This window comes from Ranitomeya imitator, chromosome 4, assembly GCF_032444005.1.
Source record: "Ranitomeya imitator isolate aRanImi1 chromosome 4, aRanImi1.pri, whole genome shotgun sequence".
NCBI classification, from domain to species: Eukaryota; Metazoa; Chordata; class Amphibia; order Anura; family Dendrobatidae; genus Ranitomeya; species Ranitomeya imitator.
This window is the reverse complement of record NC_091285.1, coordinates 245810970-245825709: the sequence shown is the minus strand read 5'-3', so window position 1 is coordinate 245825709 and position 14740 is coordinate 245810970. Positions and strand designations below refer to the sequence as shown.

General features: G+C 39.8%; 1 protein-coding gene across 1 annotated transcript in view; it reads right to left on the bottom strand.

Annotated features, from left to right (window-relative positions):
- Window positions 1-1237: 1237 nt before the first annotated feature.
- Window positions 1238-14740, bottom strand: part of LTA4H (leukotriene A4 hydrolase) — a 46724-nt gene continuing 33221 nt past the window's right edge. Inside the window, exons 13-19 of the mRNA XM_069764467.1 lie at window positions 11363-11466; window positions 11190-11260; window positions 8935-8989; window positions 8112-8207; window positions 3921-4003; window positions 3430-3534; window positions 1238-1513 (exon numbers count right to left, since the gene is read on the bottom strand). Of these exons, the coding sequence (XP_069620568.1) occupies window positions 1393-1513; window positions 3430-3534; window positions 3921-4003; window positions 8112-8207; window positions 8935-8989; window positions 11190-11260; window positions 11363-11466 (635 nt within the window). The 3' untranslated portion in view covers window positions 1238-1392. The remainder of the gene's footprint in view (window positions 1514-3429; window positions 3535-3920; window positions 4004-8111; window positions 8208-8934; window positions 8990-11189; window positions 11261-11362; window positions 11467-14740) is intronic.

Sequence of the window (14740 nt, the reverse complement as noted above, 5' to 3'; positions counted from 1 at the left end):
CCAGCACCTCCTGATCCCAGCACCTCCTCATCCCAGCACCTCCTCATCCCAGCACCTCCTCATCCCAGCACCTCCTCATCCCAGCACCTCCTCATCCCAGCACCTCCTCATCCCAGCACCTCCTCATCCCAGCACCTTCTCATCCCAGCACCTCCTCATCCCAGCATCACCCCACCTTGCCTCCTGTGACCCTGCTCTGCCACCGCCATAAGATACTGTAAATTCGGACAATAAGACGGACCCCCATGTTATAAAAAAATCTTTTTTTCTGCAATTTTCACCCCAAATTTGGGGTGCGTCTTATTGTCCGGTGCGTCTTATAGTCCGAAAAATACGGTACATCATGAAGGAAAGTCCAAAGATCTAGAATATGTACAAACAAAGTCATCTAAAATACATGAAAGTAATGCACTGAACACACCAGGACATTATGAGATAGATATATAACGGTCACAAATATGTGCAGGTTAGTGAACATAGAACTCAATTTAATGAGACTTTCAAGCTATATTGATGTGAAAAATCAGTATAGTATACAGATTTTGCTAAAGTGATGGTAGCAAGCTAAGCAAAGTGTAAGACAATCAAAACCTCATGATATATACATAATATATAATGTGTTACCTATGCACACCCGACGCGCGTTTCACGGAGGCTTCATCATTGGGGCGGAGGCGTGTTTCGTGCTTCAGTGGGGCGATTAAATATAATACTGTAACGTTTTTTTTTATGTATCTGTTCTTATTATTTACACAGGCCCTGTGGCTAGCTGTCACTTGTTAGCAGGCTTTTTTTTTTTTTTAAAGGGACTCTGTCACCTGAATTTGGAGGGAACAATCTTCAGCCATAGGGGCGGGGTTTTGGGGTGTTTGATTCACCCTTTCCTTACCCGCTGGCTGCAATATTGGATTGAAGTTCATTCTATGTCCTCCATAGTACACGCCTGTGCAAGGCAAGATTGCTTTGTGCAGGCATGTACTATGGAGGACATAGAATGAACTTCAATCCAATATTGCAGCCAGCGGGTAAGGAAAGGGTGAATCAAACACCCAAAAACCCCGCCCCTATGGCTGAAGATTGTTCCCTCCAAATTCAGGTGACAGAGTCCCTTTAACTATGTGTTTTACCAGACTGGCATGAACAGAAACTTGTAAAATATACAGCTAACTTTCTCTAAACTACTTTAATAATGCGCAGGTAAACCCTTAAATATACCTATAAAAAGTACAGACAAATCTTATTCAGAAAAAGCTCATCATCATGATTTATTGTAGCATGGAGAATACAAATACTTCATGGATTTTGTTGCAATCCCGTGATTAAAGGCAGTAATTTCTAAATAATTTAGCTCAAATAGAAACTTCTGAAAACAATGTTGTGGGGATAATTACATTATCCATCCACATGCAAGTCTTTGGCCACCAGCAGTGCAGTCACTGGATGCATGAAGGCTCTATTCTTGAGGAAAGTGCTGACTGCTTGGTCCCGGGCTTTGTCAAAGTTGTAGAGGTCCCTAAAGAGTATACACAAAGTAAAACAGTTAGGCTGGGCTCAGATAAGTGTGCAAACATCATCCACTTTTCATCCAGAAAAAATACTTTTTCTTCATTATTATCTGTATCAGTTGTTTGTTTTTTTTTATCCATATAGCTTCCAACTTTTAAATGAAGAATTTATTAAAAGGTTAAATACAGTTTCCTGTGCTAATGATTAATAGATCCGTGAAAGACGCAAGACATACGGATAGGAAAGGGTTTGTGATGTTTTTGGCACACCCATTACTTATGGGAGAGTCAGATGTGAACTATGGATCAAAGTGCATGCTGTCATTAATATTTTAACGTAGATCATTGTTCAAATCTGTCAATACGTTCTTGTTAGTCAACGTGCTGACTTGCATTGGTCAGTCGCTGTCCGTACACTACCCATTTTTTCCATAGGGAAAGCACAAAGTCTGATTACACTCTAGTCTGAAACAGCGTTTTTTTGTTTTTTAAATGGACTGTCAGCACAGAATGACTGTTAAAACTAAGTCCCGCCACTCGGTGCATCACGGCAGGGCCAACCCTTTGTATACACCTTCCCACCTGACGTAGAGAAACAATCTCCAACCCCCTTATTTGATTGACAGCCCTGGCTTCATAGAGCCAGAGAAGGGTGGGGATAGATGGAAACCAAGCAGGTGGGACGGTGTATATAACTGACTGGCCCCGCCATGAAGCACCCGTACTTGGCTTGAAAAGTCATTCTGTGCTGAAAGTCCCTTTAGGGTATGTGCACACGTTGCGGATTCATGTGCGCATTTTTCTGCACAGATTCTGAGAAATCCGCAGGTAAAACACCCTGCATTTTACCCTCGGATTTACCATGGTTTTTACATCTGCGGATTCCAATTATGGAACAGGTGTAAAACGCTGCGGAATCCGCACAAAGAATTGACATGAGGAAAATAAACCACAGCATTTCCGCGCGGCATTTTCTGCAGCATGGGCACTGCGGATTTAGTTTTCCATAGGTTTACATGGTACTGTAGAACGCATGGAAAACTGCTGCGAATCCGCAACGTGTGCACAGATCCTTAGGAGCTCATACAGCTGTCTGATGAAGGAAGTGATTTTTTTTTTTCCTTTATTGTCCTCAGATGCGTAAATTTACTGTGTAATATCAGAGCAAAGTAAATATAAAAACCGATGCCAACGTAAAAGGGGTGCTAAACCTCTATAAAACAATCATTTGCAGATCCAAAACTCTGCAGCGAGTAATTTACCATGGTAGTTGTTGAAGAATTTTACAAATTAATAAACTGCACTAAGCATTAAAAAATAAATAGCCTATTAAAACCTTTTCCACCCATGTTCCATGGGTCCCCAACAGGCTTTGTCTCCTTTGCTGGAGTAGTGATGTCACTTTCTAGCCACGTGATGCTGCCGCCAAGCACTAGCCTCAGCAGTGTGTGCTCAATGATTGGCTGCAGCAGTCAAGTGGATGTATAGCATTTTGTTGCTGCAGGAAATGAAAACTGAGAATTACAGGGACTTCTGGAGCCACTGTGGATTTAACAAGTAAGTAACCTTTATTTTGATACTATTTAATAAAAGTATAATTGAAGACACAAACAAATCAGATGCATTTTTTTCAGATACAGACTTAAAATCCGATGTAATTACTATAATATTGTCTGCCTCTAGCCGCCACTAGAGGGAGCTTGAAGTCTTATTGCAAACTGTTGTGTAATGTTTTACAGTGAGCTCCCCTAGTGGTAACTGCAGGCAGCAAGACTGTTATCCGACATCTACGCAAGGGACCTGGAGCCCTTTATAGCAGAAGTCCATTCAAAACCAGACACAATCAGTGCATAATTCTGCATAGTAGAAGCTTAACATTCACTTTGATGCTCTATTTGGTTCCAAAATCCTTTTCATATCTTACCGATACAATGGCCGAGTAAATTTCATCCGACCCTGCTCTGTTGCCATTTTTAAAGCCAAAGGAATAACGTCTTCCCACTTTGCAAGAATACAAAGTCGCAACCATCTATATGTGCAAAAAAAATAAAAAACAAAGCTCTTTAAACTTTCAGTAAGTACTAAGATTTAAAACTATTAAAAAAAAAAATTAAAAGGTAATTAAATAAATCAAGGTAGTAGTCAGAAGATATGTCTGACATGTTTACAGTATTTTTGACATTTAAATTGTAAGTCAGGCAGAGGATAAATGTATGTCAAGTAGAACTACATCATATAACAAAATAATGTAATTGTTCTTCACTGAAATTATGGTGAAAAAAATGGAAACAAGTATTTAAAACACAAAAAAACACTTCACACAGATTAGCACTAGGTCTCAAATGTACCAGCAGAGGGCAGGCCTCACTAGGATGGCAACAGGTTTTCCATTGTACCTTATGAACAGTTACATACCTAAATAGAATCTCAGAGTTCTTGACATCATTGAAGTTGTATACCTCTTGCATACGCTTCACATGAGACGCCGGCAATGGATCCTGCTCAGAAAAAAAAAAAAAAAAAAATTATAGTCTGTTCTACACTCACATTGTATTATATGAAAAGTTTCAAATGCTTCTCACTAAATTAGAATATCATCAAAAAGTCAATTTATTTCAGTTTTTCAATACAAAAAGTGAAACTCATTCTATAGAGTCATTATAAACAGGATGATTCTGAACAAGAAGGTTGTTTATTCCTTATTAGGGAAGCACCTTCCTTCCCCAAACTGGCAATCTATTTATTTATTTAACCTTCCTCCACTGATGATTTGAAAAAAATGAAACACGTTGGGAGGCCATGGGGATAACCTTTGATGCTGTAGTATCCTAATGGTGGGTTCTTAATTTTACGGGGACTGAAGTATACCCGTTTCCCCACAATTGTTTGGGATCAAGTTGAAGCATCTTTCTGGAGCCGTTCGTGAGAGACCAGGAGGAACCTATGCATATGAATCTGGGTGAGACTGTTCCATTATTTCAGCAGATGTCTTTTTTATTTTTGGCTGTCAGGCATTATTTGACACCTATTTAGCACAGCTAGATTCTCTGTTCATTGAGAATATAGAAAACAGTTGCATGAGGCCAAAGGTCACTGCTTTACTACTATTGCTCAAACTGTAAGAGTCCACTGGCTGAGAGACTTTGGAATTTATTTGAGTAATTTTTTGATACACCCATAAAAGACGGATATGCAATTTTGGGTGTATATTTGTTATTGTCTGTAATTAGTGTTTGTTTTGTTGTTCTTGTTCAAATTGGTTTTAAAATACTAATATTAAAAGTTAAATTTTATTTAATCTAGTACCACATCTAGCTTGCTGTATACCTGGGCCAAGGAGAAAAAGAACTGGACTGTTGCTCAGTGGTCCAAGCTGTTGTTTTCAGATGAAAGTAAATTTTGCATTTCATTTGGAAATCAAGGTCCCAGAGACTGGAGGATGAGTGGAGAGGCCACAATCCAGGCTGCTTGAAGTCTAGTGTGAGGTTGCCACAGTCAGTGATGGTTTGGAGAGCCGTGTCATCTGCTGGTGTAGGTCCAAAATCAGTGCAGCCATCTACCAGGAAATTTTAGAGCACTTCATGCTTCCCTCTGCAGACAAGCTTTTTGGAGATGGAAATTTCATTCTCCAGCAGGACTTGGCTCCTGTCCACACTGCCAAAAGTATCAATACTTGGTTTAAAAACAAACAGTATCACTGTGATTGATTGTCCAGCAAACTCACCTGACTTTAACCCCATAGAGAATCTATGGAGTATTGTCAAGAGGAAGATGAGACACCAGACCCAACAACGCAGATGAGCTGAAGGCTGCTATCAAAGCAACCTGGGCTTCCATAACACCTCAGCAGTGCCACAGGCTAATCGCCTCTATGCCACGGAGCATTGATGTAGTAATTGATGCAAAAGGAGCCCCGACCAAGAATTGAGTGCATTTACTGGACATGCATTTCAGTAGGCCAACATTTTGGATTTTAAAATAATTTTTCAAGCTGGTGATATAAAGTATTTTTAATTTACTGAGATAATGACTTTTTGGTTTTGATCATTGGATGTAAGTCATAATCATCAACATTAACAAAAATAAACACTTGAAATAGATCACTTTGTTTGTAATGACTATATAATATGGAGTTCCACTTTTTGTACTGAAGAGCTAAAATAAATTACCGTATATACTCATGTATAAGCAGAGATTTTCAGCACTTTTTTGTGCTGAAAATGCCCCCTCAGCTTATACACAAGTCTTTGTTCCTGAAAGTCAACAGGGGAGGGGGAGGGGAGCAGCGGCAGGAGCCGGCGGCTGTGACATCATACTCACCGGGGAACAGGAGAGCCACGCATGACGGGGGAGCCACACAGAGCAGGACAGGGATGAGGGGGACAATAAATACCCGGCTTATATGCGAGTCAGTAAGCTTACCCAGTTTTCCGTGGCAAAATTAGGTGCCTCGGCTTATACTCGGGTCGGCTTATACTAGAGTATATATGGTAACTTTCATGATATTCTAATTTAGCGAGAAGCACTTGTATATAGCACATTTATTTGGACAACAGCGATTTCAGACTAACCCTAACAATAGAGAAAAATCAAGTATATGTCCTTAAAGGGCGTCTGTCAGCTTAACATGTGGCCCTAGGTAAGGACAGTTATATTACACCTACAGGTTCCTGCATCCAGTAGCCCAAATGGCTCAAAACGTGTGCAGTTTGGCGAATAGATGTGCTGAAAGAATACAAGTCCTGTATTTAGGAGAGCACTATAATAGCGCCTCAAGGTGGTAAATGGCAGAATAGCTTGTATGCATGCATAAATAGACTGCCAATCACTACAATCCTAGTACTTCTATTAAAGCACAGAAGTACTTGAAACCAAGCACCAGCGCCTGGAACCACTTGGAATGGCCAAATAGTTCAGTGACATTAGTATTTTTTAGTCCATCTCCACCCTCAACTCCTTCGTGACTGGGCGATTTTCAGGCTTTCATTTTCTCCTCCCGATTTTCCAAGAGCTATAACTTTAATTTTCCATTGACACAGCCATATGAGGACTTGCATCATCAAAAACTCACAACTTGGCCAGCAAAAAACAATTGATTTACCATTTAATGTACTAGAAAATAGCAATAAAATTTCAAGTGCAGTGAAATTCATAAACAAATAAATTTGGTTTGTTGCCATTTCCCGTGATCTGTAGCTTTTTTTTTTTGTTTTTGCAGGTTTATGGAGCTGTGTGAGGGCTACTTTTTTGTGTGGCAAGCTGATGTTTTTATTGATATTGATCGTATTTTGGGAGATCCATCATTTCGATCACTTCGTTTTGCAATTTTTGACGAAGCTGTGGCGACTGAAAAGCCGCAGTTCTGGAGTTTTGAATTTTGGGCTGCCAATGTTCAGAAAGCCGTAACACAGCCTAGCCAAAGGTTGGCACTTTCTGAGATGGGATAGCAATTTAAATGGAATCTGTCAATAAATTGTTGTCCCCTAAGGCACCATATATCACTTCTTCGAAAAGTTACATAAAGCATCCATATTATATAAAATTTAAAAGGGTATTCCCATCGCCAAGATGCTATTCCAATATGTAGTAAGTTTAAAAATAATAATATTAGCAAATACCTCTAAAAAGTAATATAGTACGTATAGTACTTTTAATTTGCTATGTCGCTTACCCCATGTGCAGGGCATTGCAGTAGATTGAGGGTATGTGCACACGATCAGGAACAGGCAACCGCTGCGTCCAAAGCGCTGCCGGCGATTGAACGCAGGTGAATCCGCATGTGGTCACTGAACCATGCGGATTTACCACGTCCAATACATTGTATGGGTGAGATTTATCAAGCAGAGACTCACATCTCAGCAAGATAAATAGACATGCTGCAGTCTGGAGAGATGCGCCGCATGTCTGTCTCCGCAGGTGAGCCGTGGGCGATGGTGCACACATAGTGGACATGGGGTTTCTTGAGTTTCCATCCACTATGCTGTAACATCTGGACACTGCACAAGTACGCAGCGTCCAACCCGCAGCATTTACTGATTGTGTGCACATACCCCAAGTATCCATGTTTGCAACCACTCAGTGACAGCTAGTTGATAGTGGTTGTAACCATGGATACCTAAAGGTACTGCAATGCCCTGCATATATTGAAAGAGAAATGTAGTGCAGTTCTTCTGATTTGTTATGTCTACTTGGAGAATAATAATAAATAATATTACACCTACTACATATTTAGGTAGGAATATCCCTTTAACATGGCACTGTCAGAAATGTTCCTTATGGCATTGCATAGGTAAGTCACCCTAAAACCCAGCAGTACATTGACATGCTAGAGTTTTAAAGGTACAAACATTTTGTGACAGGTCACCTTTAAAGCATATTTACTTTAGTTAGCGGTAAAGTATGCAGTATAATCTCTATGGAATTGTCCGCTTCTCCTGGACTATAGGTGCCAAGATCACTGTGAATAGATTTTACTTTTAAAAAACATGCTTGGCCTATCTTGTACCTGCTTCATCCTAGAAGCATCATTATTAGTAAAGTGGAATCAATGCAAAACAGTTTTCATAATATAATATATTAATACTACAGCGAAGAAGGAACAATTACCTTAAGAAGCAAGAGAGTCAGGAACTCAATTTGCTGATGAGATGATAATTCTTTCAGGTCGGCGGCAGTGAATGAACTCAAATCACTCGCCTTAGCCTAAACAAAATGACAAAAATATGAAAAAAAAAAAAATGATAAAAGCTTTGCCCCAAAAAATAAATAAACGGTGCAATCTGATCTAATTGGTCTTCATGTGACAATCAATCATTTCAGTCTATTAAAAGAAGACCTTTATGTATACATCCTGATCTGCAGACAGTGGAGGAGCTGATCGCATTGATGTACATTTTCGTTGCAATCCCTGGTGTTTGAATAGGACCGCCCACTGGACACATACACAGAGATTGACGGCCATCTTTTCACGTTCATTCATACAGGGAAGACTGTCAATCACTGAACAGGACCGCCCCCTATACAAATTATACTCATTTTTTCCGCCGAACCTATACATCATTCTGCTCAGCTTCTCCTTCTCTATACCATGCTGCCAGCAGATCAGACTGCATGTACAGCATGACGGGTTCCCTTTAAAGTGGCTGTCTTATTTAAAATTAATCCGTAATAGGGCGTATAAAACTTCGAAAGATGCTACCAACAACTAATGGGCAAGTTTTTTTTCTTCTTCTCACGAGAACGCCTTTAGCGTATGTGTCGGGACCAATCCACAAAATAGGCAAATTGTGAAGTTTACGCTGCGGTTGTGCCGCATATTTCACCCTCTCCTCTACCATGATGGTAGTGCATGCTCAGCGGCTTCGCTGTACCATTAATCTTCTGACCGATAGAAACCGGTTACAGCCAAGAAGGACGTTGCACCTCTTACCTCTGTCCATCTGTTGCCAAGTAGAATACAGGCATTGGCAAGAGTCATATCGTACCTGCAAAAGAGATGGACGATATCAGCCCCCAGAGCAGAAAACTACATATGGATTCTCATCGGGGCTAGAGGGGGGAGAAAGAGTCCAAGTAAAACAAACATTGAGGTTTTGAAATTAAAGGCAAAAGATAAATTGGAAAGATCCATTAAGAAGCTTTTCCAGCACATGCAATGGTGTGCATAGAGCTAGATAACAATAATATACCAAGTTATGAGGTAAGTGACTAATACAGGGGAAAGATGGAGGGGTTAGCCTATAGCTACACTCTGGACCACCACTTTCATCCTATATCTTGCCCTACAATAGAGACGAATGGGCTCTATCGGGATATTCTAACCAATGTCTTTACACTGGCTGCCACAAATAATTAGCATCAAGATATATCCTTTTCTCATGTCAAGACTGCTTCTCCCAGACCCCGACTGCTTGTTTAAGAGTCACGCAAACCGAGAATTCCCCTTCCTTGGGTCCAGCTCTAGTACTTCGCTGCTGCACCAGTCTCCGTGCTAATGATGCGCCAGCCAATCTGCGGCTCAGTCTACTTGGGCAGAGCCGCTGAACTCACTCATTCGGTGCAACATTTTCAACGTGACTGACTGGATGGGTGGCCCTTAGAAGGGCAACCAATACTCCAATAGCTACTACAGACTATGAAAAAGGTTTCTGAAAGGGAAGTACCCCTTTAATTTCCGGAAATAAGGGTCTACCCCAACAGTTTAGTGTTTTTGCTCAAGGCATACTTTGAAGACGACTACCCTATTTTAGACCTTGTCACAGTGGCGGGAGGGGCGACTGTGTAAACACGGTCCAGAAACACATTTATCTTCAATATCCAAAGACAGAAATTTGTCATTCGACTCTCGATGGTTTATGGACGACTCTCCAGGGTTTATGCCTAATGAACGTTTATCAGTACTGGAGACAAGTGATACGTAAAAATAGTGTAGACATTAATAAAACTAATAATCTTTATACACAACACCAAGACATTATCAAGCGGTTTTCCAGGTCAGGCAGCAGCTTTGGCAGGGAGTGTATTGTGCCGTATACCAACAGTGTGTAACATATGTACTGTTAGGATTGTCCTCGTGTGACCGCTCATATCTAAGTTACATTTTTGTGGTCACCTGCCAAGTTGCCTCTATTGGATCTATCTGTGAAAGAGACTGAGAACAAGTACAAAAAAGATGCAAATGTGAATGCAGCCTTAGACTTGTGCCACTATTTTAGAAATTCAAATTACAAAATGCGAATAAGGAAGCAATGGCAACGTCCTGATAATTATAATGTGCTTTATTTCAAGTTAATGCTTCACCTACGCATTTTAGGCCATTAGTGGACCTTAAGTATAACGTAACACAAATCGCATTATTAAAAACTTTAGACCAACCATGCATTCCATATTTTTGATATTCGGAAATAAAGCTTCAGTCATAGTAGAGTTGGAAGGGACCTTGTCGGTCATCTGGTCCAACCCCCTGCTCAAAGTGACTAGGATGAACAGACTGCTGGCTTTGCCTTCTTGCGCACATCAACTCTGGCTTTGAAATCAGCCATGCATCCATGTAATTGTGGGTGAGCAGATATGTTCTTAACATAATGACAAGCTAATTATATAATGCTTTCACCTATTTGATCTGGAACAACATATCAATTTATTTAAAAGAATGTACTTTTTGTTTTTAGGTTTGCATAATGTGTACTGTGTGTCTTTTCTACAAAAGTAAAACAAAAAAAAAAACTATACACTGAACAGCATCCTCTAAGTGAAGTGATTTCAGAAATGTATTTAAAGACTGCACACAATGAGAAATAATTTCCTCTGTAAATGTTTGAACAGATAGGTCGAGTTCACACGTTGTGGAATCCGCACGGAAATTCGCAATATAATACACAAATGGGTTTTTTGAAAGCCCAGTCTCACGTTGTGGAAAAAGAGTCCACGTGAAAATAAAAGCATGGGAAAGATAAGAAGCATGCGCATTATTATGAGTATTTCCATAGCACCCTATTCAATGCTTGGTAAAGGGGGGGAGGGGGGTGGAGGGTAGATTTTCCTGCGGATTTCGCTCTACTCCAATAAAATCCATAAATACATTCAGATTTGTTGTAACCAAATCTTCAGCAGAAAATCTCACCAATGTGTATGAACAGCCATAGGGGGAAAAGCATATTAACAATAGAAGCAACAGAAACTCACTTGGGTTGCACTGGCGGCATGCCTGGTGTGTGCATCCACCCATTCCAGTCAACGTTATCAAGAATCTCCACCTGTATTCATGGACAAGAGGAAAACATCATCTATGTTGAACTAGGAAAACAATAACCCAGGGGCAAAAAACAAACAAAACACAACCAAAACCACACTTGTACCTTGTCTTTGAAATATGAATACAGGAACGTTTTCCATTCCTCGGTGGTTACACTTTTATAAGCAAACGCCTGGATGTAGGTTTTCAAAAATCCAAGAAACACATCTAGAAAATAAATTTGTAATTACAATGAACAAAAAAAATTAAAAAAAATCTAGAAATATATCAGAAGGAATAATCAATATTCATAACATAAAAAAGACGGTCAAAGTATAAGTCTTTCAGTATTATATACAATGTCGTGCCGAGAAAAGATGGAAGCGTCAGCCAATAGTAGGAAGCAATGGCCGAGAACAAGGGTGGCACTGTTATTTCCTATGGTATACAGAACTCCAGGCATCTTAAAAATGTGTGTTCCCAGTACAAGAAAAAAAATATATAGTATATGATAAATGTAGGACACACACAAACCATTTTACAAGTTGGGAAAATGGGATTGCAGGTTTACGTTAAATTGTGCATCTTAAACACTTGCTGTAATAAGTTCCACAGTATTGTCGCCCAGCTCTAGCATATACAGTGCCTTGCGAAAGTATTCGGCCCCCTGGAACTTTTAAACCTTTTCCCACATATCAGGCTTAAAACAAAGATACCAAATGTACATTTTTGGTGAAGAATCAACAACAAGTGGAACACAATTGTGAAGTTAAACGAAATTTATTGGTTATTTTACATTTTTGTGGGAATTCAAAAACTGAAAAGTGGGGCGTGCAATATTATTCGGCTCCTTTAACTTAATACTTTGTTGCGCCATGTTTTGCTGTGATTACAGCTGCAAGTCCCTTGGGGTATGTCCCTATCAGTTTTGTACATTGAGAGACTGAAATTCTTGCCCATTCTTCCTTGGCAAACCGCTCGAGCTCAGTGAGTTTTGATGGAGATCGTTTGTGAACAGCAGTTTTCAGCCCTTTCCACAGATTCTCGATTGGATTGAGGTCTGGGCTTTGACTTGGCCATTCTAACACCAGGATACGTTTATTTGTGAACCATTTCATTGTAGATTTTGCTTTATGTTTGGGATCATTGTCTTGTTAGAAGACAAATTTCTGTCCCAATCTCAGGTCTTTAGCAGACTTCAACAGGTTTTCTTCAAGAATGATCCTGTTTTTGGCTCCATCCATTTTCCCATCAATTTTAACCATCTTCCCTGTCCCTACTGAAGAAAGGCAGGTCCAAACTATGATGCTGCCACCACCATGTTTGACAGTGGGGATGGTGTGTTCAGGGCGATGAGCTGTGTTGCCTTTACGCCAAACATATCATTTGGCATTGTTGCCAAAAAGTCTGATTTTGGTTTCATCTGACAAGAGCACCTTCTTCCACATGTTTGGTGTGTCTCCCAGGTGGCTAGTTGCAAACTTTAAACGACACTTTTTATGGATATCTTTGAGAAATGGCTTTCTTCTTGCCACTCTTCCATAAAGGCCAGATCTGTGCAGTGTACGACTGATTGTTGTCCTATGGACAGACTGTCCCATCTCAGCTGTAGATCTCTGCAGTTCATCCAGAGTGATCATGGGCCTCTTGGCTGCATCTCTGTTCAGTCTTCTCTTTGTTTGAGATGAAAATTTAGAGGGACGGCCGGGTCTTGGTAGATTTGCAGTGGTATGATACTCCTTCCATTTCAATATGATCGCTTGCACAGTGCTCCTTGGGATGTTTAAAGTTTTGGAAATCATTTTGTATCCAAATCCGGCTTTAAACTTCTCCACAACAGTATCACTGACCTGCCTGTTGTGTGCCTTGGTCTTCAAACAGAACCCTGAGACTATCACAGAGCAGGTGCATTTATACGGAGACTTGATTACACACAGGTGGATTATATTTATCATCATTAGGCATTTAGGACAACATTGGATCATTCAGAGATCCACAATGAACTTCTGGAGTGAGTTTGCTGCTCTTAAAAGTAAAGGGGCCGAAGAATATTGCACGCCCCACTTTTCAGTTTTTGAATTTCCACAAAAATTTAAAATAACCAATAAATTTAGTTAAACTTCACAATTGTGTTCCACTTGTTGATTCTTCACCAAAAATTTACTTTGGTATCTTTATGTTTGAGGCATGATATGTGGGAAAAGGTTGAAAAGTTCCAGGGAGCCAAATACTTTTGCAAGACACTATATATTAAAAGGATGTTCAAGACTTTTTTTTTCCCCTGAAACTAGGTCATATGTTAACAGGTGTATGTGCCATTACAGGTACCACAGCCAAGTATATATGGGATCTAATGCTATAACATAGGTGACGAATAGGTGCTGTAAAGGTAACCAAACTGGTTCCAATGTAACTTTTCCAAAAAAAAATCTTTAAAAAAATAATAGGAGGTCTGTAAAGCAATATGCTGCCCTAGTTAAGGAGGTATAACATAGGGATAGGTGTATTGTAAGAAAAAGCCTAAATAACACAAGACAATATTGCAACTTTAGGCTTGTAACCCAATACAATACTTCAGGCACATAGTTAGGAATCCAGAATATTCATGAGGAGAGCGCTCCCCTGCCTCTCCAGTCATCAGTGGACCTTTATGGCATACTGCACATATCTACAGGTCTTTAATGTCTGGATTTTGGGAGGTGGTGATTAGAACAAGTCCGATATTTTAATAATGGGTATATTATTATCTATTAGAAAGTTTGTTTTTGGTAAAAATCGGCAGATACTTTATAGTTTTCCAGAAAAGCAATTTTAGAAAAGAAAATGCAGAATATCCACATTTCCTATTGCTGCAGATGGATTGATGAAATATAGAATTGTGAAACCTAACAACTCATTGCATCAGCTATGTGTAACCAACAAAAACCTTTTTGAATGAGCCAAGGATTTCTTTAGAAACGACCATCAATATATAATAATGAATGTAACAAAGAATCACCAACATAAAGGAGTGTTCTTGGTTCATGGTGAAGGTTTCCTGTAGAGGTTGTAGAGCATTGTGTGAGCAATACTATGGAAACACTCAAACAACGAGGGAGAAGGACTGGTGTTCGTCTAGAATAACATAGTGTAATGAAATGATTCAATATATGAGGAGGATGGTAAATAAGCCAACCTTGTGTAGGTACAAAATGTAAAAGACCAAGTGTTCCATAAAAACTAATTCCAAGTGTTCCTAAATCACAAGGCAAGAGTATTGTCCGGTAGTGACCCGGTTGGTGGCAGTTATTCAACGTGACCACCATTCAAAAATGGAGCTGCAGGTTGCAGGTAGTAAAAGTCAGTACTCACACAACCTAGGTAGGGAATCTAGACTGTGAGCCCAGTGCCAATAATGTAAAATTAATGGTGCTATATAAGCGAGTAAAAAATAGAGCTTTAATCTTGTGCTGGATTGGGAATGACTATTCTGCAGCAGGTAGTTTAGAGCTTTAAGTAGCGT